This window comes from Brachyhypopomus gauderio, chromosome 7, assembly GCF_052324685.1.
Source record: "Brachyhypopomus gauderio isolate BG-103 chromosome 7, BGAUD_0.2, whole genome shotgun sequence".
In the NCBI taxonomy this organism is placed as follows: Eukaryota; Metazoa; Chordata; class Actinopteri; order Gymnotiformes; family Hypopomidae; genus Brachyhypopomus; species Brachyhypopomus gauderio.
In genome coordinates, this window is record NC_135217.1 from 1,109,168 (window position 1) to 1,131,809 (window position 22,642).

The 22,642-nt window shown below is 43.0% G+C and overlaps 3 protein-coding genes and 1 non-coding gene across 4 annotated transcripts in view; all 4 read right to left on the minus strand.

The window, feature by feature from the left end:
* LOC143518406 (uncharacterized) overlaps nt 1–16,987 on the minus strand; it is a 66,799-nt gene extending 49,812 nt beyond the window's left edge. Inside the window, exon 1 of the mRNA XM_077010881.1 lies at nt 16,898–16,987. Coding sequence (XP_076866996.1) covers nt 16,898–16,928 — 31 coding nt within the window. The 5' untranslated portion in view covers nt 16,929–16,987. The remainder of the gene's footprint in view (nt 1–16,897) is intronic.
* LOC143518162 (GTPase IMAP family member 6-like) lies at nt 9,153–12,918 on the minus strand. Its single transcript, XM_077010638.1, has 3 exons — nt 12,599–12,918; nt 9,205–9,470; nt 9,153–9,173 (listed from the first exon to the last, which is right to left on the minus strand). Exons 1-3 carry the CDS (start codon nt 12,804–12,806, stop codon nt 9,153–9,155), a joined length of 495 nt encoding a protein of 164 aa, XP_076866753.1. The 5' UTR covers nt 12,807–12,918.
* On the minus strand, nt 9,920–10,083 carry LOC143519804 (U1 spliceosomal RNA). Its single transcript, XR_013132546.1, has one exon. It is a non-coding gene; the product is annotated as a U1 spliceosomal RNA (small nuclear RNA).
* Nucleotides 13,901–16,049, minus strand: LOC143518308 (uncharacterized). Its single transcript, XM_077010749.1, has one exon. It carries the CDS (start codon nt 16,047–16,049, stop codon nt 13,929–13,931), a length of 2,121 nt encoding a protein of 706 aa, XP_076866864.1. The 3' UTR covers nt 13,901–13,928.
* Nucleotides 16,988–22,642: the final 5,655 nt, after the last annotated feature.

Genomic DNA, 22,642 nt, shown 5'->3' on the forward strand with positions numbered 1-22,642 from the left:
TTTTATTGTTCTGAACTCAGTCGCATTTTAGTCTGTTTAATTAACAGTGCTAACACATCATTCTTTTTTTTTATTTTTATTTTTTAATGTACTCCATAACCACTAGTCTAGACAGCTAGGTTAATGTTATTAATTCGACATGTTAATGTTATTAATTAACTCACCAACTTCTCGGGTTTCAGAATATTCTGTCTGCAGTGTCAGGATTTTAAGGTTTCAGTTAGAACGAACCTATAGTATGCCCTAACTGTTGCCTTGTTTACAGTGCTGTCTAATTTCAGAATATCTCTTGCTATTCTCTTTTCTCTCTCGCTATCCGCGTCTTCCTCTCGCCATCTGCGTCTTTCTCCCACTATCTGTGTCTTTTCTCCCGCTCGTGCTTTGCGCACGCGCACTAGGTGGAACTCTATTAACTACGCATGGATTCTCTTAAAGGGGCAAGCACCTTAAAATATGCCACTAATTAATATCTATAATCTAATGAAAACATTTTCTCTGGTTTCTTACAAGGGAATTAACACTCACACCGATGAGACTGCTTTTAAATTGATCTAATAATTATAATGATATGGGTAAAAGAATGAGGTTTCTCATTAGCTATAACTAAGCCATATTCAGTATCAATGAATATAAATATATATCTCCAAGGTTGTAAATATACACCTGGGTTACACTATGTGGTTGTGTGCACCGGAGTGCGATGCTCGTGTGCGTTTGATGTGTATTTGTGTTTAAATGTGACACGAGACAGTGTGGCCCGTCACCGTACGTGAGTTAGTACGTGGGGGTCCCGTCTGTTGTTTGTATTTTGTCCTTGCGTGTTTGTTTTGTCCTAGCGTGTTGCGTGATTTGTTTCATGTAAATTCCTCACATGCCCCTCCCCCTTTAATGTGTGTTGGGAGGGGGTCCAGTGGAGGTCCCGTGCTACGGTGAGTGGTACTGAGGGTACAGCTCCTATGGAGGCCCTGACCAGGGATTCGAGGGTGTTCTCCAGAGCCGGTAGGGGCCCCTCCCCTGCTGAATGAGGGGAGTTGTTTGGTGTTCCCTCCTGCTGAGATGGAGACCCCTCCCCCCGGGTGCAGGGTGCCGAAATGGTCAGGGTTGTGTGTGTACATGTTGTGTGTATGTGTGTGTGTGTGTGTGTGTGTGCGCGTGTGCGTGAGTTGTGTGCAGGTTGCCCTGGCGGTGGATAGCGGCCCTCCTGGACCTTGTGGGATCTCCCAAGTAGGCAGGAGCCCCCTTACGTGATGGGGTGACAGGAGCCCGGTCTTAAAGAGCCCCCCCTGGAGGGTGAGGGCTCCCCGGATGTATGGGCACCTGAGGGCTCCTGTCTGAAGAGCTCCTGCTGAAGACAGAGGTCCCCCCCTCATGCTCGGTGTGACCAGGAGGTCTTGGGGTGTAGCCGGCCCACGTAGGGAAGGAGCGTTTCCCCCTTGGAACCTCCAGTGGGGTGGAGGAGTCCACCTTGCTATGTACTTCCCCGTGAGGGGCGGTTTCCCTGGCCGGTTAGGGTTGCCCAGGGTCATGGTGCGCCGAGATGAGAGGTAGGTCCAGGAGGTGGTTAGGACCGTGCCCCAGGGAAGTAGCCTGCACACACGTACACTTTTGTGGGGCTAAGCGGTCAAATGCCGGTTAGGGCGTGAGGGCCCTGTGACCGACCGGGGCGTGGTTTTGTGTTGTTGACGGCCCGGTCAGTCCAGAGTCCCACCCAGGTAGGTGAGCTAATGTGTGTGTTTTTGTGTTTCAGCTCTGGTACTACAGGGGGTGTTTCCCTTGTCCCTGCCTTCCTGCACCTTTGTTTTGTGTGCTGCCGGTGTAGGCCGCACAGCCAGTGGAGGGGAGTGCGGCTTGGAGGGGGGATCTGTCACGGTACGGAGGGCCCCCTACTGGTCGCCCCTGTCTACAGCGGCAGCTGTCCTGTCATTTGTGCCGTCGTGTGCGTCCCTCAGGTGGGCGGAGCCCGTGATCCGTCTCATCTGAGGGTCATTTGTTTGTCTATATATGTCTCGTCTTTGTACCAGTTGACCGCTGGTTATTATATCCTTAATTTGGATCAGTTCACAGGTTTTGGTTTGCGCACTTTTCATATTAAACCTGTTTCCAAAGATTACCATTTGGAATTATATCTGCCTGGACAGAGTGCTTGGCCGAATACAAAAAATGGACTTAAGCTCAATAAAAACAAATGCCAGTTTGCTGTTCAGGAAATTAATGCAATACTCAACATGCCTCGACCGACAGACAAGGCAGGCATACTATGTATAATAGGAATGGTGAACTTTATAGGAAAATTCATTCCCAATCTGTCAGCGAAGACATCATGCATTTGTAAGCTCCTGCACAAGAGCAATGACTTCAAATGGACATCCAACTGTGAAAATGAGTGGCAAAGGCTCAAAAGCACACTGACCACCCCACTGCGCCTGTATTGTGTACTGTATTGTATTCAGCCTGTACTGCCACAGTTAAAGTGTCTACAGATGCATCTTAGGATGGGATTGGTGGAGTACTTCTACAAGCTGAAGGTGAGCATTTGAAACCAGTGGCATATGTATCCAGGTCCATGACAGAGACTGAATGCAGGTATGACCAAATAAAAAAATACTGTTTAGGATTAGTCTTTGAGTTAGAAATGTTCCATAGCTACATATGTGGCCTTCCTATATTGACTGTAGAGACAGATAATCACCCACTGGTTGCCATCGTCAAAAAGAATCTCCATGAGATGTCGCCCAGAATACAGCGAATGATGATGAAAATGCAAAGATATGATTTTGAACTTGCCTACACACCAAGGAAACACCTAATCCTTGCTGACGCACTGTCAGGAGCACCCACAAAGTGTAATGTAAGCACAACTGAAGACAACATTGAAAAACACATCGACATGGTATCTGGTACACTCCCTGTGTCAGACTCAAACACCAGGCAGATCGCTGAAGCAACAGCAAGAGACACAGAACTACAACATATCATTGACAACATGCAGAATGGATGGACCACAGGCTCATGTCCGCGGTTCTAACACATAAGAGGTGAGCTGAGTGTGGTGAAGGGGCTGTTATTGAAACAAAATAGGATGGTTATCCCACAGGAATTAAGACAGGACATAATGCACAGGATTCATGTGGGTCATAGTGGATCTTTCTATAACATATATGACCTTTAGAGCTAGTGGATCTCTCCCTTCACAGGTGAGTGTTTGTTCACAATGCTGTTGGCACATGTAATTTTTTTGGCTTCAAAAGAATGATGTTGCTTTGTTCTGTGCCGTTGTATTCGTAATATCTTTGTTAAAGAAAATAAATGGAAAATATTTATTTTGATAAATTATGTTTAAAGCAGCTACCTGTCACCTATCACTACCTATCACTATCACTACAGTACAAATCTACCCCATTACCCCATTAAGTATTTTCTTTATTGGTACAAATCTACACTGTAAGCCTGGATAAGTTGAGTTTACTTAAAAATAAGGGGAGTAAACCGGTTGCCTTAAAAATTTAAGTAATGTACAATGAAAACTTAAGTTGGTATTAATTAAAACATAACGTTGTTTTGCCTAAAGGGATAAGTTGAGTTTACTAAAAAATGTAAGTCAGCATATACTTAAAATATAAAGTTGGTTTGCATCAAGGGTACAATGATTGAACTTTTCTGTACTTGTTATCCTAATCACTTTACCCATTAATTCTACTTACATTTACAGCATTTGGCAGACACCCTTATCCAGAGCAACTTACATTTTTATACAAGTGAGCAATTGAGGGTTAGGGTTAACCCTAACCCTTGCTCAGGGGCACCTCAGTCATGGCCTCAGGTCTGGGAATCAAACCCACAACCCTCCGGTCATAAGACCAGTTCCCTAACCACCAGGCCATTACTGACTACTTAGTATCTTGAGTTCAAGAAATAAAATATTGATTTATATTTTATTTTCTTTTTTACTTTGATTACAAATATTTAGTGAAAAAGAAAGACAAAATACTTTCTTATTTCTGTTCAGTAGTATTTACTTAAAATTACTTATACATTACAGTAATTTACATTAACCACTACTTAGACACTGAGAAAATGACTTGTCACGTATGGCCGCACCCTCCTCCCTTAGCTGTCACTCCTGGTTCCCTTGTGTCTGTGTTCCTTGCCCAATCACCCCGCCCTGCTCGTTTGTCTCCGTGATTCCTATTTATTACCACGCCCCTGTGTCATTGTCATCACCTGTTCCATGTTTCGATTCTGTGTATATTAGCCCCTGAGTCTCCCTTGTCCTTCATCGGTTATTTTGGTTGTTTGGTTATCTTAGATGTTCTTGGTGTGTTCGTTGTACTCTCTGGTTTTGTTTGCTTTCCGCACGTTGATTCCTGTTCTCTGTGTATTCCCTGCCTAGTTAGTGTTTCCCTGTGCAGTCCCACCAGGATTTTGTGGGCCTTTTTTGTGATTGTTGCGGTGTGTTTTTGCTTTTTTGTGAGTACATTACAATTAGTGTTGCCACCTGTCCCGGTTTTCCCGGGCCTGTCCCGGTTTTCACGTGCCTATCCCGGTTTTCCCGGGCTGTTCCGGTTTTTCTTCTTTTTAATATTTGGTCCCGGCAAAAAAACTAGGTTAGTTCAAACCACGATTCAGACTGTTTCTGCACACTTTAAATCTGTTTTTTTCTCGCTGTGTCCATTTTAAACCCCTCCGGTAATATTTTACGTTCGCCACACCTATTCGCGGGTCGGATCTGGACAGTTTATCCCCGCTTTCATGTAGTGTACCAGGATAGGCCTACTGCTTTTCCCGATCTTTTTGCCGTTATTTTCGTCGCTCATGCTGCTTTCAGTTTGCTCCTCTTGAACGTATATATGGAAGTAAGGCGGGAGTTTGTCGACATCACATCAAGACGACATCAGTGATTGGTCAAATTTGCAGGGGTTGCGGTGATTGGCTGAAGTTGCACACCACCCTGAATTCGTGGGGTTTGCTTGAAGTTGCGTTGAAGTTGCAAATCGCAACATCGCGACTTTCTGGAGGGTCTGCCTGTGTTCATCATTCCTGTCTATGCTTGTTATTCTGACTGCCCACCCGTTATGACCCCGGACTGTTTCAGCGATGACAATGATGGTATGCCCTGTAATAAATCTCGCTCTTCTCAGCATTTGTGTCCGTCCCCTCGCTCCGCAGTGCGAGCTACGTTACATAATAACCAACCTACCAAGAACACAGCAAGAGAGTGAGACTCTGGTAAGTTTGTTCGCTGTAATGTTGGCTGGTTTAATTCGGTTTAACTCTCCTGTATTACAGTACGAACAAACCAGAGACAGGAATACCCCTGGCGCTGTGGGAACAAGGAGGTTTCGTCGCAGACCTAAGAAAGCGCAGCCGCTTTCAATTTCAACTGGCTTTTGCGACGAGATCGAGCGCTGTGTGTCTGCCCGGCTTGGTGAACACTATGGGGAGGAGTATCCCGTAGCGCAAGTCGCGGGCAGACGGTTTGAGCGCACAGATGAGCATTTGCTTAACCCTCGGTTGGCTCTCTACTGCGAGCTCCCGATGCCTCGAGGGAGGCGGAGCCATCGCAGAGAGAGCAACCGAGGAGCTTGTGTGTCTGTGTGTTCTGCCAGGCTCGCCCAGGACGCCGTAGAAGAAGACCTCCCTCCGCTACTCCCGGAAGCCACTCCCCGAAGGCTCCCCAAGAATTTTTTGGGGGGGAAGTAGTGGCCACGTCAGCCGGGAGGCCCCGCCCCCCGATGACGTTGGTATAGCGGTCCCGCCTCCAGACGACGTCAGCCCGTTGGTCCCGGCTCCAGACGACGTCAGCCCGTTGGTCCCGGCTCCAGACGACGTCGCCTCGGTGACCCCAGCTCCCACTGTCGCCTCTTCATCGCCTCTGCCTCCTGTTCCCGCGACCCGGATGGGGTCGTCCACGCCTCTCGTTCCCGCGACCCGGATGGGGTCGTCCACGCCTCCCGTTCCCGTGACCCGGATGGGGTCGTCCACGCCTCCCGTTCCCGCGACCCGGATGGGGTCGTCCACGCCTCCCGTTCCCGCGACCCGGATGGGGTCGTCCACGCCCCCTGATGATTGCGTTCCGGTGGCCATGCCCCCCGATGGCGTCTGCACGGCCGCCCCGCCTCCCGATGGCATCTGCTCGGCAACTCCGCCTCCCGATGGCGTCTGCACGGCCGCCCCGCCTCCCGATGGCGTCTGCACGGCCGCCCCGCCTCCCGATGGCGTCTGCTCGGCGGCCCCGCCTCCCGATGGCGTCTGCTTGGCGACTCCGCCTCCCGATGACGTTTGCCCGGTGACCCGTCGGCCAGCCGGCTGCGCCTACTCCCCCAGAGACTGTGCTGCCCGCGTGTGGGCATGGACTTAATGTGTTCCCCTTGCTCCCATGTTCCGTCCCTGGTTTTGTGTTGGTCCCTGTTCCTGTGTGTGTGCTTATTCGTGTACTTGTACCCGTTTCTGTGTCCGTGTCTGGTGGGTTCCTCCAGGTCCCTGTCCCTGTGTCTGATCCCCGAGTGATTACCCACTTTGTACCCGTGCCTGTCTCTGTTGTCAATGGTGTCTTTGCCTCTGTGTTTGCCTCTGCCCTGTTCCCTGGCCCCACTCCTGTGCCTACTTCCGGTCCTGTCCCGTCCAGTCCTGCTCCCGTGCCTCGCCCTGTCCCTACCTGTGATGCCATGCCCCGGCCCAGCTCCTGGCCAGTCTCTGGTTCCCCTGTCCCTGCCGTGCCCCGGTCTCCGGGCCCTACGTTACATGACTTCTCTAAACTACTGGTATACTAAAGACATTCTGACTAGTAAGTAAAAGAGAACATGCTCATGAATTGTAGGCCATAATGTGGACACCACAAACAGCACACAAGAGCAAAAACAAAGACAGAATCATGTAGTTTCACACTACAAGCTGATTTTTTAAAGTCTGAAGTAAACAGCCTAGGCTACCGAATAAAACGCAGCAGGTTAAAAAATCGGCCGCATTGGTTAAAACAAACTGCAACTCGGACTTGTGTTTTGCCTATATGTGTTTGCCTGGCCTGACTACAAACAGCAAGCTAACAAAATGGCAGAAACGTGTTCAACAATAAAGTTTTTAAGTTGATCAGTTTAAAACATTTAATTTTGTAAATGTAAATTGTAAATGTAAAATTTTCAATTCATTAAATTTAAAATTGTTAGTAAATTTCAGTGTGTGCAAATATGAGTACAATATACTTAGATTTGATAGTAATGCAATAAAACTTAAATATTTATGTACATTGAAATTAAACAGTTGAGTATATATAAAATCCGGGTTTACAGTGTAGTACAGTGGTACCTCGAGATACGAGCTGCTCTATATACGAGCAATCCAAGATACGAGCACCGAGACGAGCAAAATTTCTGTTCGACACCCGAGTGCACGCTCGAGATACGAGCATGAACCACTAGGTGGCAGTACAGTACTATATGGAAAAAAAGAAATCATTAATCAGCTCAAAGACACACTCAAACGCTTTTCTTTCTCTCCCTCCCCCACAACCTTAGGTTCAAAAACACAAACATACCTGTATGTGCGGAGATGACGTCATTTAGCGCGTTATAGCAGCCAATAGCGGTTTTTTAATTCTTGAGGTGTTGGTAAGGTCGACTCCTGTACCCGGTCATCACAGCCATTCGCACGAGTGCTTTACAACGAGTAACAGTACGTACGGTGTATACAGTACAGTATTTCAATACTACAAACGTTTTTTGTAGTACTGTAATAACTATTTCTCCTACATTTATTTTATTGTTTAATTATACATGTTGCGTGTGCCTTTATTAATAAAGAACATGTCTTTTTTCCACATTTACGCTAGTTTTGTGACTTTTTTAAGGACCGGAACCAATTACAATACTTTACATTGTTAAATTGCTTCGAGAACCGAGCAGTGGTACCTCGAGATACGAGTTTAATCCGTTCCAGACCTGTGCTCGTATCTCGAGGTACCACTGTATTGTGAAATATATACATACAAATATACAAATTAAGGAGTCTAGAAAGGTTTGTGACTTTAAGTCAATAATTATTTACATTTCTTAGTACAAATGTACAACAATAATTTAAAAATAGGTATATGTATTCTGATTTTTCATAATACACATCACACATTAAGAATCCATGTCCATTCTGTGTCAGCATCTGTGTTCCTGTTTTCTCCTTTCATTGGTGGAACCAGTCTCTAACCTTCTGAAACAATCCCCTTTCTGCTGGTGGAACTGGTTTCTCTGAGCTGGTCTTCACACTTTTCTCATAAACCTCCTCAAGCACTGACTGAGTCTCTCTGAGCTCTGAGAGTCTCTGTCTCAATGTCTTCAACTCTCTGTCCTTCTCCTCCATCTGCCTGTTAAAATCCACCTGCATCTTGGACTTTGAGACCAAAATGTTTCTCTGGAGTTCAGGCATGATGATCTTCATAAGGTTCCTCTCTGCCTCCACCCTGGCCTCTCCTTCATACCTCTCCATGATCTCCTCCATCTCCTGTCTGTGTCTCTCCTCCATTCCTCTTCTCTCCATCTCTCGTTTCTCTTTCAGTTTTTTCACCTTTTCTTCCGTTTCTATCCGTCGGTCTACCTCTCTGTCAAGGTCTCGTTTCAGTTCTCTCTTTATTTCTTCGTTCTTTTCTTCTTTCATCTTTCTCTCCAGTTCAGTTGTTCGATCATTAAGTTGTCTGATATCTCCTTCATGTCCTTGTATCACTCCCTCTATCTTTTTCAGAGAGTCTTGCATCTCCTTTTCCAGTTTCTCTTTTATTTCTCTTTCTTCATTTGCTTTTTTCTTTTCTATTTCCTTCATGACTTTTCTCTCCATCTCTCTGATCACAGATTCTGTCTCCAGGTAAATCTCACTACTATATAATCTCTCTCTCCTTCCTTCCACCATCTTCTCTATCTTCTCCAGCAGCTCTGAGATCTGAGACCCATCCCCACTTTCCTTAATGTTGAGACAGTGAAACCTGTTCCCACATTTCTCCACAAGTGTCTGGACCTCTTGGCTTCCTAACTGAATGAACTGTTCAGGATTTTGCTCTTCCTCAGTAACAGTGAAGAGGATCATGGTGTTCCTCCAACATCTCTCTCCAAAAATTTCCTCCATTCTCTCCAGCATCCCTCTCTCCTCTCCTGCAGGCTGCTTCACTGGTATGACTAGGAGGAAGGTGTGGGGTCCTGGGACAGACAGATGGACACAGAGTCCCACATCCTGTCTCACCTCCTCCAGAGAGAGTTCAGGGCAGAACCAGTCAGGAGTGTCCACCACAGTCACCTTCCTCCCAGCCACCTCCCCCTGTCTGCTCTCACTCTGCTGGGGGAGTGTAGATGTAGCAGCCTGGCTCCTCTCCTCTCTGCCCAGGATGGTGTTTCCTGCTGCACTCTTCCCAGACCCAGTCCTCCCCAGCAGCACCAGCCTGAGTTCTGGTACAGGAACCAGCACTGGAGAGTCTGGACTGGAGGATTCTCCACTCACTGGAAAAGAACAAGAATGAGTCATTCAATTAAGAATATTTTACAGCAGTTTGGTGAGACTATTAATCACTTCTAGACTCTTTCTCCTCCAAATGTGAAATGTGCCATATTTTTGTCAATTGTGATTTTTACACCCCAATCGAAATTTGTCCTCCGCTTTTAACCCATCTGTGCAGTCAGAACACACACACACACACACACACACACACACACACACACACACACACACACACACACACACACACACACACTAGTGATTACTAGGGGGCTGTGGATCACACATGCCCAGAGCGGTGGGCAGCCCTAGCCCGGCGCCCAGGGAGCAGTTGGGGTTAGGTGCCTTGCTCAAGGGCACCTCAGTCATGGCCTGTCTGGGAATCGAACCCACGACCCTCCGGTCACAAGACCAGTTCCCTAACTGCCAGGCCATGACTGCCCCTAAAAAATATCAGGGGAGAGCGCGAACGCAGTCCCCCACTACCAGAAATTATGCAGTCGAGATTCCCACATTTGGGGAATTCGCAAGGGTCAGCACAGCCTGAGTGCAATTGCTGAGCCTCACCTTGGGCGAACCACCTTCCTGATCATGGTCTCACCCCTGCCAGGTAAGTATTGGTAAGTATCCAGACTGGTTCTTCTGATTGTGGAGTCTCTCCACTCACTAACATTCAGCAGTATCAATGCTGTATGTTGTTCACAACCCAAAATTGTAATTGGTATGCACCCCACTTATTGTTGTTGTTGCTGTGTTGTTGTAATTGTTGTGTGTCAATAAATGTTCTGTGTTTCTCACTGATCTCTCAGCTTCTCACTCACACCATGACAGTCATCCAGTGACTTTACTCTTAGTATAAACTTTAGGTTTTATACATTCAGAAACTGAGATCAAATCCCAGAATCCCACTACCCAACTCCACAGATCCTCCCACCCTCATTATTAATTATCACCTGTTTCCTATTATCACTCTCTCATAAACACCAGCACAGGTTCTATGGCTCTTTGTGAAGTATTGATGAATACTACACTGTAAAAAACAGAACTTAAAATTGCTCACCTTACAATGATTTTTAGTTTAGCTGAGCCAAAAATAATTAATTGCACCATAAACGATAACAAAATAATTGGATCAGCTTACTTTATTGAGTTTCTTGTTAAAAGTTCATCTGACCTTACAACCTGCATTGTCAAAATATACAAATTGTAGTTGAGCCCTAGTTAAGGCCAGGCCAACTCCTCTGCGCATGCTCAATTTGACTCCTTAGTTGAGAACGGGGCGGCGTTTGCGATTGGACTCCGGACATCTTGAAATGGATTTCACCTGCAGCAAGCAGCGACCTACGCTACTCTGTAAAAACGAAAAAGTCAAGAAAACTCAAAATTTCAAGGCAACTTACTGCACTCGATTTTTGAGTTTTGATCTCAACTCAAGCTCTTAAGTTTAAGAAATTCACTCACAGTTGAGCCAACTTATTATTTCTTGTTCCAAACGTCCAAATGTGAGTATTTTGGTTGAAATACTACCTTTGTTGCAGAAAGGTATAACAAACGCGTTAATTTAACCGTTTTGTCATTTGTCTTATATAACCCAACTTTAGTTAGCTATTATTAGTATTGAATTTAGAGATTTATGTACATGTGAAATATACATTATCTCAGGGGTCACCAACCCGCGAGGACGTCATGAGTCGCCCGCGGGCTTGTTTTAAAAATAGCTCACTATAGCGCCACGCACCAAAGCGCTGCATCGTTTATGTTTCTGCTACTATTATAGATTGTCCGCAGTTGCTAGCGGTCTTCCCGCTTAGCAATTGACACACGCACAACTTTCGTTCGCCCCCCCTGCATTATCTGAACAAAATATTGTAGCGTCGGGCCAATGGGGGGGGTACCAGAGGGTGACGTCATTACCCATGAGCCCTTGCTGCTCCGGCCCTGTTATGTGTATTATGTGGTGTTTATGTCTGTATAGTGTTATATATTATTGATTATTAATTGTGTGTTATTAGTTAAGTCACCCCGGTCCATTTTTTAATGTAAATGTGCATTATCTGAGTTCCCCCTCCATGCATGTGTAACGTTGTCATCATCATGACCTCCCCCTGTGTTTCATGTACAAGGCCAAATTATTTAAGGCCTCGAGTTTGATCTAAGTGTGCCTATGAGTGCCAATTTTCTTGCGAGGTGAGAATAAAACCTCTGTTCTTGATAAGAAAGGGCTTGTCTGTGGCCTTTTTCTCCCATGCCACAATATAATAAGTTGGCACAACTTTAAAAAATTTGGAACTCCTGGTATGTAACTTACATTTTGAGGTTCATATACATGGGCAAGATAAATTATCTGAATAAGATATAGTAAGTTAGCATAACTTGAATCATTTGAAATTATTTGTAGGCAATACTTAAAATCTGAAGTTTATATACCTGTGAAAAATAAATAATTGGAACAAGAAATAATAAGTTGGCTCAACTGTGAGTGAATTTCTTAAAAACTTAAGAGTTTGAGTTGGGATCAAAACTCAAAAATTGAGTGCAGTAAGTTGCCTTGAAATTTTGAGTTTTCTCAACTTTTTCGTTTTTACAGTGTAGTAAGTGTACTGGGCGGTTTCTCATTTTTCTTGCAATTGTCTGCCTGTTTCCCCCATTTGTTTTGCCCCTTGGATGTGGTTGTCTGAATTGTGGTTTGGACTCTGGACTGTATTTTTTTGATCCTGGATTACGTTTCTAGATATATATATATATATATATATATATATATATATATATATATATATATATATATATATATATATATATATATATACGGCTCTCTCTCTTTTTTCCCTTCATACCCAAGCCCTGTTACTAAACTTGTTCCTGTTTCTACATACATCTGTGCTCCCTGTCGTGTCCCTCCCATCACACACTGTTACCCAACACTGTCCATGTCCTCTGTTCTGTCCCCTCCCATCACACACTGTTACCCAACACTGTCCATGTCCTCTGTTCTGTCCCCTCCAATCACCAGGGGACATAACACACAATACAGTGAAATTCAACACCTGGATCAACATTATATTACATTTACCATTTAGTAGTACTGCCCTTTGGAAAATACTTTTTTCATTTTCTTTAGAATGAAAGGACTCACTTAATGGAGGGTTCAACTCTTTACTGTGTCTTCTCCTGACTGGGACTGGTGGGTCTGGGACTGTCCTCTCCTGCAGCTGTCTGCTTCTCTCCTGTCTGTCCTTCTCCTCTAGAAGTCTGTATTTCTCCTCAACCTGCTTGTCTTCCTCTTCAAGCTGTTTGTTCTTTTCTGCCAGTTCAGTTTTCTGTTGTTCCAGTAGGATCATCATCTCCTGGAGTTGGCTGCTCTTGTCCTGTAGTTCCTTTCCCAGTATCTCCAGTTGGTTTTTACTGGTTTCTCCCTCTCTGACTGTGTTCTCCAGTAGTGTCTCTCTCACACTCAGCACTAGGGTTGCAACGGTATGAGATTTTCACGGTATGATAACCGTCTCAGAAAATACCGCGGTATCACGGTTATCACGGTATCACAGTTAGTTTGTATATTATTAAAAGATACACTGACCCTTAAAGAAATTACAAGTTTTTTTGTTCAATTAACTATTTATTGTAGAAACCTGGAACTATTTGTAGCTATACAAAATGTCTCCTTTAAAAAAAAAAAAAAAAGCTGTAAACATGTTTATATAAATACTGCAAAATTAGAGAAACCTAAATCATGTATTTCAGTACAATTATTTAAGTTTAAATTATTTAGTATCTGATAAACTCAGCCTGGGTCAGTGTCTGATCAACAACTGTTGTAAACGTCCGTTGTACTGCCAAGTTAGAATATAACCAGATACTGCAGAAAGAGAGGATTTATTTCTGACATGACCGTCACAATAGAGATTTCTATTTTAAGGCGTTCACACCGAGTCTGGTTTTAACATATGAAAAACAGACACGTTAGAATTTGAAAATGAACGCATGTAAATTAATGGCGTCTTTTACATCCAGTGAAAGCAAGGACCATAAAAAGCTAGAATTATACTTTCACTAGTGACCGTAGCGCGCGACTCGGCACAGTTCTTTTGTCTTATGTTAACAAATACGAGCCTCTTGTAATTCCCGGACGAAAAATGAGAGAACGTGAAGACGTTAAGATTGGTCGTTTTGAAAATAAACAACCATTAAATAATGTGATGAAAAAGCTAATCATTTCGAGTATATGTATAAATATTTAACTTAAGTGTTGGGAAATATTGAAACGGACCTTTAAAGTTACGTACAAGTGCTTTAATTCCACCTTATAAAGGTGTATGAACCCTGCAAACATGACTTTGTTCATTGCGCTGAGGCGCGGCGCGCATAGTGCACGACCTCGCGAATCGACAGCGCGCGAGACCCTCGCGCACGGGTGGAGCCAACGTCATTTTCGCCGCTGATTTTAGTTTAGCTTTTTTTTTTTTTTTTTAACATTTGTTAAGTCTGATGCACTTTCTGTCATTCTCACCGCTGTGTGCTGAGTAGCTGAACCGGAGCGGAGTTGCGCATGCGCGGGTCAGTTTCTCCGCTGGCTTGCTTTTTACCGGTAATAAGCAGACGCACACGGTATGATAACCGTGCATTTTAATACCGTGGTATACCGTGAAACCGGTTACCGCTGCAACCCTACTCAGCACTTTGCTCATATTCTCCAGTTGTGAGTGTTTCTCCTCCAACTCTCTCTGATTCTCCTCTAATGTCCCTCTTCTTTGTCTCAGTTCATCTTTAATCTCTCTGAGCTGTGTCTCCTTCTCTTCTAGTGTCTTGTCCTGCAGCTGAAGGGTTTCTGAATTTTCTTTCAGAAGTCTCTCTTTCTCCTGCAGTTCTTTCTCTAGTAATTCTACCTGTTTTTTACTGGTTTCTACCTCATTCACTGTGGTTTCCAGTAGTCTCTCTCTCTCACCCAGCAGACTGGTCATATTCTCCAGTTGTGAGTCTTTCTGTGTGAGTTGATTCAGTGCATCTGCAAATCTTTCATTAGTTTCCTGTAACAGTGAATCTCTCTGAGAAGCAGATCTGATAGTCTCTAAATGTTCTTTTATAACCATATCTTTCTTTTCTAGCTCCATGTCTTTATCTTTCAGCTGTTCCTTCATCTCACTTATTTCTTTGTCTTTCTCCACAAGTCTTTGCTCCATTTCTCGCAGTTGTTTTCTGTGATTCTCCTCTAATTTCTCTGTTTGTCTCAGTTCATCTTTTGTCTCCCTGAGCTGTGTCTCCTTCTCTTCTAGTGTCTTGTCCTTCATCTGAAGTATATTTGTGTTTTCTTTCAGAAGTCTCTCTTTCTTCTGTAGTTCCTTTCCCAGTGTCTCCAGTTGGTGTTTATTGGTTTCCACCTCTTTTGCTGTGTTCTCCAGTAGTCTCTCTTTCTCTTTGACCAATTCATTCTTTTCATTTATTATTTTATTTTGGTTCTCTGTTGTCTTTAAATGTCCCTTTAATTCAGTGTCTTTATGTTTGAGTTGGTTGTTTTTCTCTTCTACAGTTTTATTTATCTCCACCAGTTGTGAGTGTTTCTCCTCCAACTCTCTCTGATTCTCCTCTAATGTCCTTCTTATTTGTCTCAGTTCATCTTTAATCTCTCTGAGCTGTTTGTCCTTCTCTTCTATTGTCTTGTCCTTCATCTGAAGTGTATTCATATTTTCTTTCAGAAGTCTCTCTTTCTCCTGTAGTTCCTTTCCAAGTGTCTCCAGTTGGTTCTTACTGGTTTCCACATCTTTTGCTGTGATCCCCAGTAGTCTCCCTTTCTCCTTGACTAGTTCATTCTTCTCATTTATTATTTTATTTTGATTCTCTATTGTCTTTAAATGTCCCTCTAATTCAATGTCTTTATGTTTGAGTTGGTTGTTTTTCTCTTCTACAGTCTTATTTCTCTCCTCCAGTTGTTTTTCTTTGTTTTTCTCCATCTCTGACAGGTTCAGTCTCAGTGTCTCTAACTCTCTCTGTTTTTCCTCCATCCTACTATCAAACTCTTTCTGTTTCTGTGTCATAAGGGTCTGGGTAATATATACATACAGGTTCCTGATCAGCTGTCTGTCTGTCTCTACTGCTGTAGCTGCACTCTTCTCTCTGCTCTTCATCTCCAGTCTGAGGTTCTTCACCATGTTTCTCCTCTCCTCCTGCATCCTTTTCAGCTCCTGTTCTGCCTCCTTCATCTGCTGATCTTCTCTCTCCAGTTCTCTCTCCAGCTCTCTCCTCTTCTCATCATCTCTCTCCTCTAATAACTTTTGCTCATGTTCATGTGTTTGTTGTTCATGCTGTTTTATCTTCTCCATCAGTTTCTCCACTGGTTCTGCTGAGGTCCTCAGAGCTTCCACCACAGCCCTCATTGTGTCTCTCATCTCCTGCTCTTCTCTTTGTCTCTTCTCCACTCTTTCTCTCACTATTCTTTCCTCCATCTCTCTCATCTCCACTCTGATCTGACTGATGCTCTCTCTCTCCTCTTGTGTAATTTCTTCTTCCTCTAATTCTCCTTTACTGGGTGTTTGTTTGTCTGTTTGCACCAGTTCAGGCTTTAGCTGATCCTCCTGTGATTTCCATCCTTTCATTAAGGTCATTAAGTTTTTCAGAGCAGGTCCAGGAAACCTCTCCTTTTTACACTCTGAAATAATGATACAGACGTATCATCATAGAGATTTATTAGGATTTATTAGGATTACTGTACCTTTGGGCACTAAAGTAAATGTACACTGTAATAAAAAATATCAATTCATCTGTATGTCAAATATATATTTCAAATATCAAATATATTTGTATAGCGCTTTTCACAACACATGTTGTCACAAAGCAGCTTTACAGGATTTACAAGTTTTAACAATCATATGGGTCCAAATCCCTAATGATAATAAGTGAATTAATAATAAGTGAAGTCTTGATGTAATAATCAACATATCAAATCAATAAACAGCTTTTAACTTTTAACTGAGAACAAAAACTGTGCTTGTGAAAAGCCATTTTGTATAAACTATAATGTAACAATAAAGTAATACATCCTAACAGTCTTATTTAATACATAATAACTTATTCCTGTGCAGAAGATCCTTGTCATTACAAAAGTGAAGAACATCTGGATAACTGAACACAGTGTTGAGTCTGAATGACCATGTGTGAGTACATGTTTATTTGGGCTGAAATTTCAGATGTTATATCCATTGATCCTTTTTGCATCTTATATTAAAGTATTTAATACTGATGTATAATAGCACAAACCCTCATAAACCCATGACTGAACATTATAAGCACTGAAAACCACACTATAAACCACAGTGGTTATAACAACACAATAAACTACAGTGGTTATAACAACACTATAAACTACAGTGGTTATAACCCATATGCATAAAATCACATCCTCCTCAAAATCATATTGTACAAAAGTTCTTATTCTCCTCCTCACCAGTCAGCAGAGCAGATTCCTCCATTTTCATTCTCTCCTCTTCTGTCCATCTTCTGTCTCCCTGTGGAAGTAAATTAAACAGAGTGAAGGGTCCATGATGTCATACTGTGTGTTATATGAAGGACCAGTGTGGATTATTGAGAGCTGATATTATTAAGAGTGGAGACCCTGCTGACTGTAGCTGCTGTAAACTGATACTGTGTTTGGTAGCACACAGTCAGAATACAGTCAACAAAAGTACAGATTGATCAGATTTACAGTGAGTGATATTAAACCTGTAATAAATCACACAACTCTGTGGTAATGTGGGTGTATTAAACCTGTAATAAATCACACAGCTCTGTGGTAATGTGAGTGTATTAAACAGGTGTAAATAAACAGATTAAATCATCCTCCTGTGTGTTACTCTGGTTTGTACTGTGTGTGTGAGACTGTAGTTTCTGAGTGTAGGTCCATGACACTGGTGTGTGAGTTGAGCTGTTTCCCTGATAAACTGAACCTCTAACAGAATAAAGGACTGATGGAGGCAGCCAGGGGTGGAGCTACTGCAGGGGCAGAGGGGGCAGTTGTGTCCAGACTGGGGGCTAAAGGGGCTCCTACTGTTACCCCATCATTACTACTGCTGTACCTGTTATAATGGGCCTGTATGTACAATGGGAACAGGTTCACTGACACACCCAGACTGTGTGGTAGTCATGGTAACTACAAGCTTCTGCCATCAGGGCAGAGGGATGTGAACTAAAAGCCTCGTGGTCAGACAGCAGCTCATGATCTCCAGCAGCTGCAGTAGAGCTGAAGGGACATTAGTGAGATCAGAGAGAGAGAGGAGAGAGTTCAGGAGTGTGGCCCTGTTTACCAGTATCACCACAACACTCACCAACACCACCCACATGAAAGAGGAAATGATGTCACATCCTGATCTATTTATACAACCTTCTGCATTTCATTCACTACAGAATGATGCTTTTGTACATTTACATTTACACTTTTGTAAACACACACACACATTACTGGAGAGAGATTACTGCAGCACGTACACAAACACACATATATATATATTCAAATCCATAATAGTACAAATACCAAAATTAAAGCAATACTGAAAAGTGGCTATCCTATATACAACCAACTTTGTTCACTCACACATTGCATGCATCTTGTAGAGTAGTCCATCGGAATGCAGAGTGCGAATTAGTTTACTTCTCACTTTAGAACCGCGGGGACGCTAGCGAACATTCCAGGATGAGCGAGTAACTAGTAGCTACTACTTTGAATGTAGCAAAACGGCAGCAGTGACTAAAAATAATAGCAACATAATAGCAACAGCTTAGTAGCTTTCACACGGCAAGTCTTTCGTGACACGCTCATCCCTGTTGCTGAAAAACATTGACCTGTCTAGTCAATGGATGGAGCCAAATCCGTAAACGCGAGAAGCCCGCTTTCGTCATTCCAGATGGCTCAGTCAAAACCATTTGTCACGGTACAGCTCCCGACCCCACCCCTTTGGGCGTGTGTTTATGTCGTCTACGTTCAGTCGTTTACGTCTGTGTACGTCTGTGTACCAGTTACCACTGGTAAATGTACGATCTGGTAAATGTACGATCAGGTAAATGTAGTGGTAAATGTACGATCTGGTAAATGTAGTGGTAAATGTACGATCTGGTAAATGTAGTGGTAAATGTACGATCTGGTAAATGTAGTGGTAAATGTACATTCTTCTGCCTTGTCCCCGGTGTAGATAGCAGTAGGTCCAGCTTTACAACATGAATGAAGAACGTTCATATGACTGAACGTAATTTGGCCTCTATGATTGTTCACCCTTTTCAACTTCCAAACGGCGAATTTCGCCGAAAGGTGACAGATTTTCATGCCTGACACACACACACTAGATCACTCACATCTTCTTCCCTCCTCCACCGTCACAGGGCTTACCTGATAGATGACGACCTCGTGAATATAAGATTCTGAAAAAATATATATACATGTACATAAAGTACACAATGAGGGAAACGTTCAGGTTGAATAATAATAATGTACATGATCTTTAACTTTTATAATAATCATAAAATCATGTCCTTCATGAACATGAACATACAAATGACAGTCCTCTTGTAACGTACTGATAGGCAGACAAGGATCCAAGTGCGGATAATAGCCGCTTTTATTGAAACAGCGATCACAGAGTAATCGAACAGGTGAGTAAATGACTCCTACAGAAATGTCTCATTACAAGTGATCTGGATCACACTATCATGTGAGTGTGTGATTAGAGATAATCAGGTAAATCTGTGAAGAAACTTTGATTCTTAGCATCACAGTATCAAACTGGGTGAAAACTGTTTGTGTGACACTGTTTACAAACCAGGTGACAGTATGATAAATGTTCTCCCAGTATTACAGCGTGTTGTGTTCACTACACTATGGTCATGATGCTCAGCTGTACTCTACCCTGGACACACAGTGTGTCCACATATATATAATCTACAGAATAAAAGGTTTATTCATGCAGAGAATCAAAGAACATTACAGAACACCACAAAACACCAGAGAACATCATAGAACATTACAGAACATCACAGAACCCTGTAGTCCCCCCAGTCCTGCTACTATTATACTCACCTCTCTTTTGTCCCGTCATTCTCCTCTGTAAAAGTGAATAACAGTGTGAGGTTTTTGTTCATGAGGTCGTGTGTCACCTGCTGCCTTCCACAGAACAACTACATTGTATAATGTCTCATATGGTGTTATACATGGTACCATGGTAACATTACTGCTATAACATGATTTATATAAATATTCTTTCAACATTTCATAATTTACTGAGGTCTAGATTAGTCAGTGTGACATGATCTTACTCTGGTCTGGTAGATTTAGAAATGTTTATTTAAAAAAAATGAAAAAGTAGTGTGCTAACTGTACCAATCATCCCCACCAAACTCTTTGTTCAGGTGTTTCTTCATAGATATTGACCTGATTTATAATCTGTTGGCGTAATGCAGCCCAGATCTCTCATTTAAATATTAATTAGGTCAGTGGTTCCCAAAGTGGGGGGCGCGCCCCCTAGGTGGGGCGCGGAGCTATTGCAGGGGGGGCGCGGAGCTTGAAAGTAAAACGTGCACATGTGTCAATTTAGGGATGCACCGATTCTGATATTAATATCTGAAAAAATTCTAGATCGGGTATCGGGGACAATGTGACCGATCCATAAAAACAGATCTATTCAGGCAAATTCTATGCTTGTATTGCTTGCCTTTCGGAGTTAGTTCAACCTTAATACTCGCGCTGGTGGTATTCCACTTATTTGCTGGTTGACCAAAATAAACCTGGGCTACAGCAATACTTCACTGTTCATACATGAACTGGTGAGTTGTCCAAAGCTCATTTAATGCGTTACTTACAGAAATAAAATAAAGAGCAGTGGTCTGACTCGGTCTACGGCAGAAAGCTAAAAAAAACAATATTCCATACGCGCGCTCCACTCGCTCCCTTAAAGACACAGTAGCCTACACATATTTCTGGCCGTTACATGCTTTGTGCTCTGCGTGATGTCTGCGCTTGCAAACTAGCCGCATATGTATTGCTGTTTCTCTTATTTCATCTCCTTATTTATTTTAAATTATATTTAGAATTCTTGAACCATTTAAAAGGTTTCTTACAGTTTATTTTTTTCATGTTTAACCAAAGTTGTGAACCTATTGTTTTTGTAAGTTTTCAACACATCCCTAGTCAGTATGGGGGGGGGGGGGGGGGGGGGGGGGTGTAGGGGGGGGGGGGGGCGCAAAAATATTCTCATCTACTAAAGGGGGGCATGGCAGAAAAAGTTTGGGAACCACTGAATTAGGTCATTGTCAAGGTTCCGCTCTTCTGCCCGTGGTGTCAGTGTGCTGCAGTATCAGAGCACATGGTGTTTGGTTTAAATTGTGCTGTCACTTTTGTTCTTGTATTTGCATTAGCCACGCCTCCCTCAGATGGGGTATTTAACCACACCTCTCTCAGGTGGAGTGTGTTGTCATGCCTTCACCAGGTGGGTGTGTTAGGTCTCGTTTACCACCCCACCTGAGGGTAATTATGTGATGTTTAGTCTTAATTAAGTCTGTTTAGTTTCCATGACGACTGTCTTCTTTTGTTCTGGTTCCTGCACTTGTGTGTTTGGATTTGTTTATTTTTGTTTCTTTCATTAATCTCTTCATCTGGAGACTCACGTTTGTTTCCCTTCATTTACTGTCTGTGTTCTTCAGCCTGACACACACCCACATTTTACTATATAAAGATATTTAATGATATCAGTCAACAGTCTGGAATGGGTGTAATTGGAACTGTGTCACCATTTAAGTCTGTGAGTGTTTCAAATAACCCTACATCATTACAGTAAGATGGTCACTATTTTAACAATGAAAAAATGCCCTCTGGTCCTGTAACCCTGGTTAATTCATCTGAGTTTCTTATCAAAATGTCTTATTGAGACATCATCATCATCCCCAGATCACTTCACTGATTAGATCCACCTGCTCCTCATTCATCTTCCTTATAAACCCCTGTTCATGTTTTATGACTTTGTGAAATGTTTTATGAGCATACTTAGTGTTTCTATTGTGTATTTTACATCCCTGTGTATAACTGATCTTTTGTATTTCTGGACTCTGTGATTTGGATTTTCCTGTTTGGAATTGTTTGCTTAGTGCAGTGGTTCCCAAACTTTTTCTGTCGTGCCCCCCTGTAGTAGATGAGAATAATTTTGTGCCCCCCCCCCTGCGCCCAATAATTTGTTGATGGGCGTGAGTGTAAGTTGTTGAGCGGGGGGTGGCGAGTGTATGCCGCGATAGCGGTTGATCGCCAGTAGTTAGCGATTTCAAATAGTACACCACCGATGTGCGCATGTTTTACTTCCAAGCTCCGCGCCCCCCCTGCAATAGCTCCACACTTTGGGAACCACTGGCTTAGTGTATTTCTTTAAGAAATCATAAGGGCACACCACCTCTCTACCACTGAAGTGAGTATCTGTGATGGGCTTGGGGCGCTTGTTTCCGGACTCAGACCAGCTTATCTTCTGTCCTGTAGATGTCTGATATTTGATTGTTGTACTATTTGAATGGTTTAGTATTTGAGGGAGATTGTATGTGGGTGTATATATGTGTGTAGTAGGGGTGGGTATCACCACTGATTTCCCATTTCAATTCAATTTCGATTCACAAGGTTCCGATTCAATTCGATTTTCGATCCCATTCGATCCGATTCAATATTGATTCTTGTAGGGACATTTCAGTTACAATAAAAAGTGTAGTTTGAATGTGAAATGTTGTTATGATACAAGGAACACTCAGTGTTTTAATCCCTCTGTCTCAGCTTTAATAGTCCAGTTCTCCTGAATGTCTCTACAGGAGATGAGAGATTCTTACTGACCACATATGTCAGTGGTAACTGGTTACTGGTTAGTAACTGGTCACCATTTGTTATTTATGAAAGTCACTGACATGGGAACACATGCATCACGTAGACAGCCTGTGTTGTTCATGTTTGTACAGACTGTTGGTGTAAGGACGTGTGTCCTAACCAAAGACTGCATGTAGTATGTGAGTCCAACATAGACCATGAGAACAAAGGTGTTAAACCTTTTAAACTGTATGACTGTATGACCATCTTACAGTCTGATGTTTACAGTTCAGTTGTCCAGATTTTCCCTGTATGTTGTATTTCATGATGTTATGAACTGCGTATCACTCACTGTTGACTGATAACCACAATCAA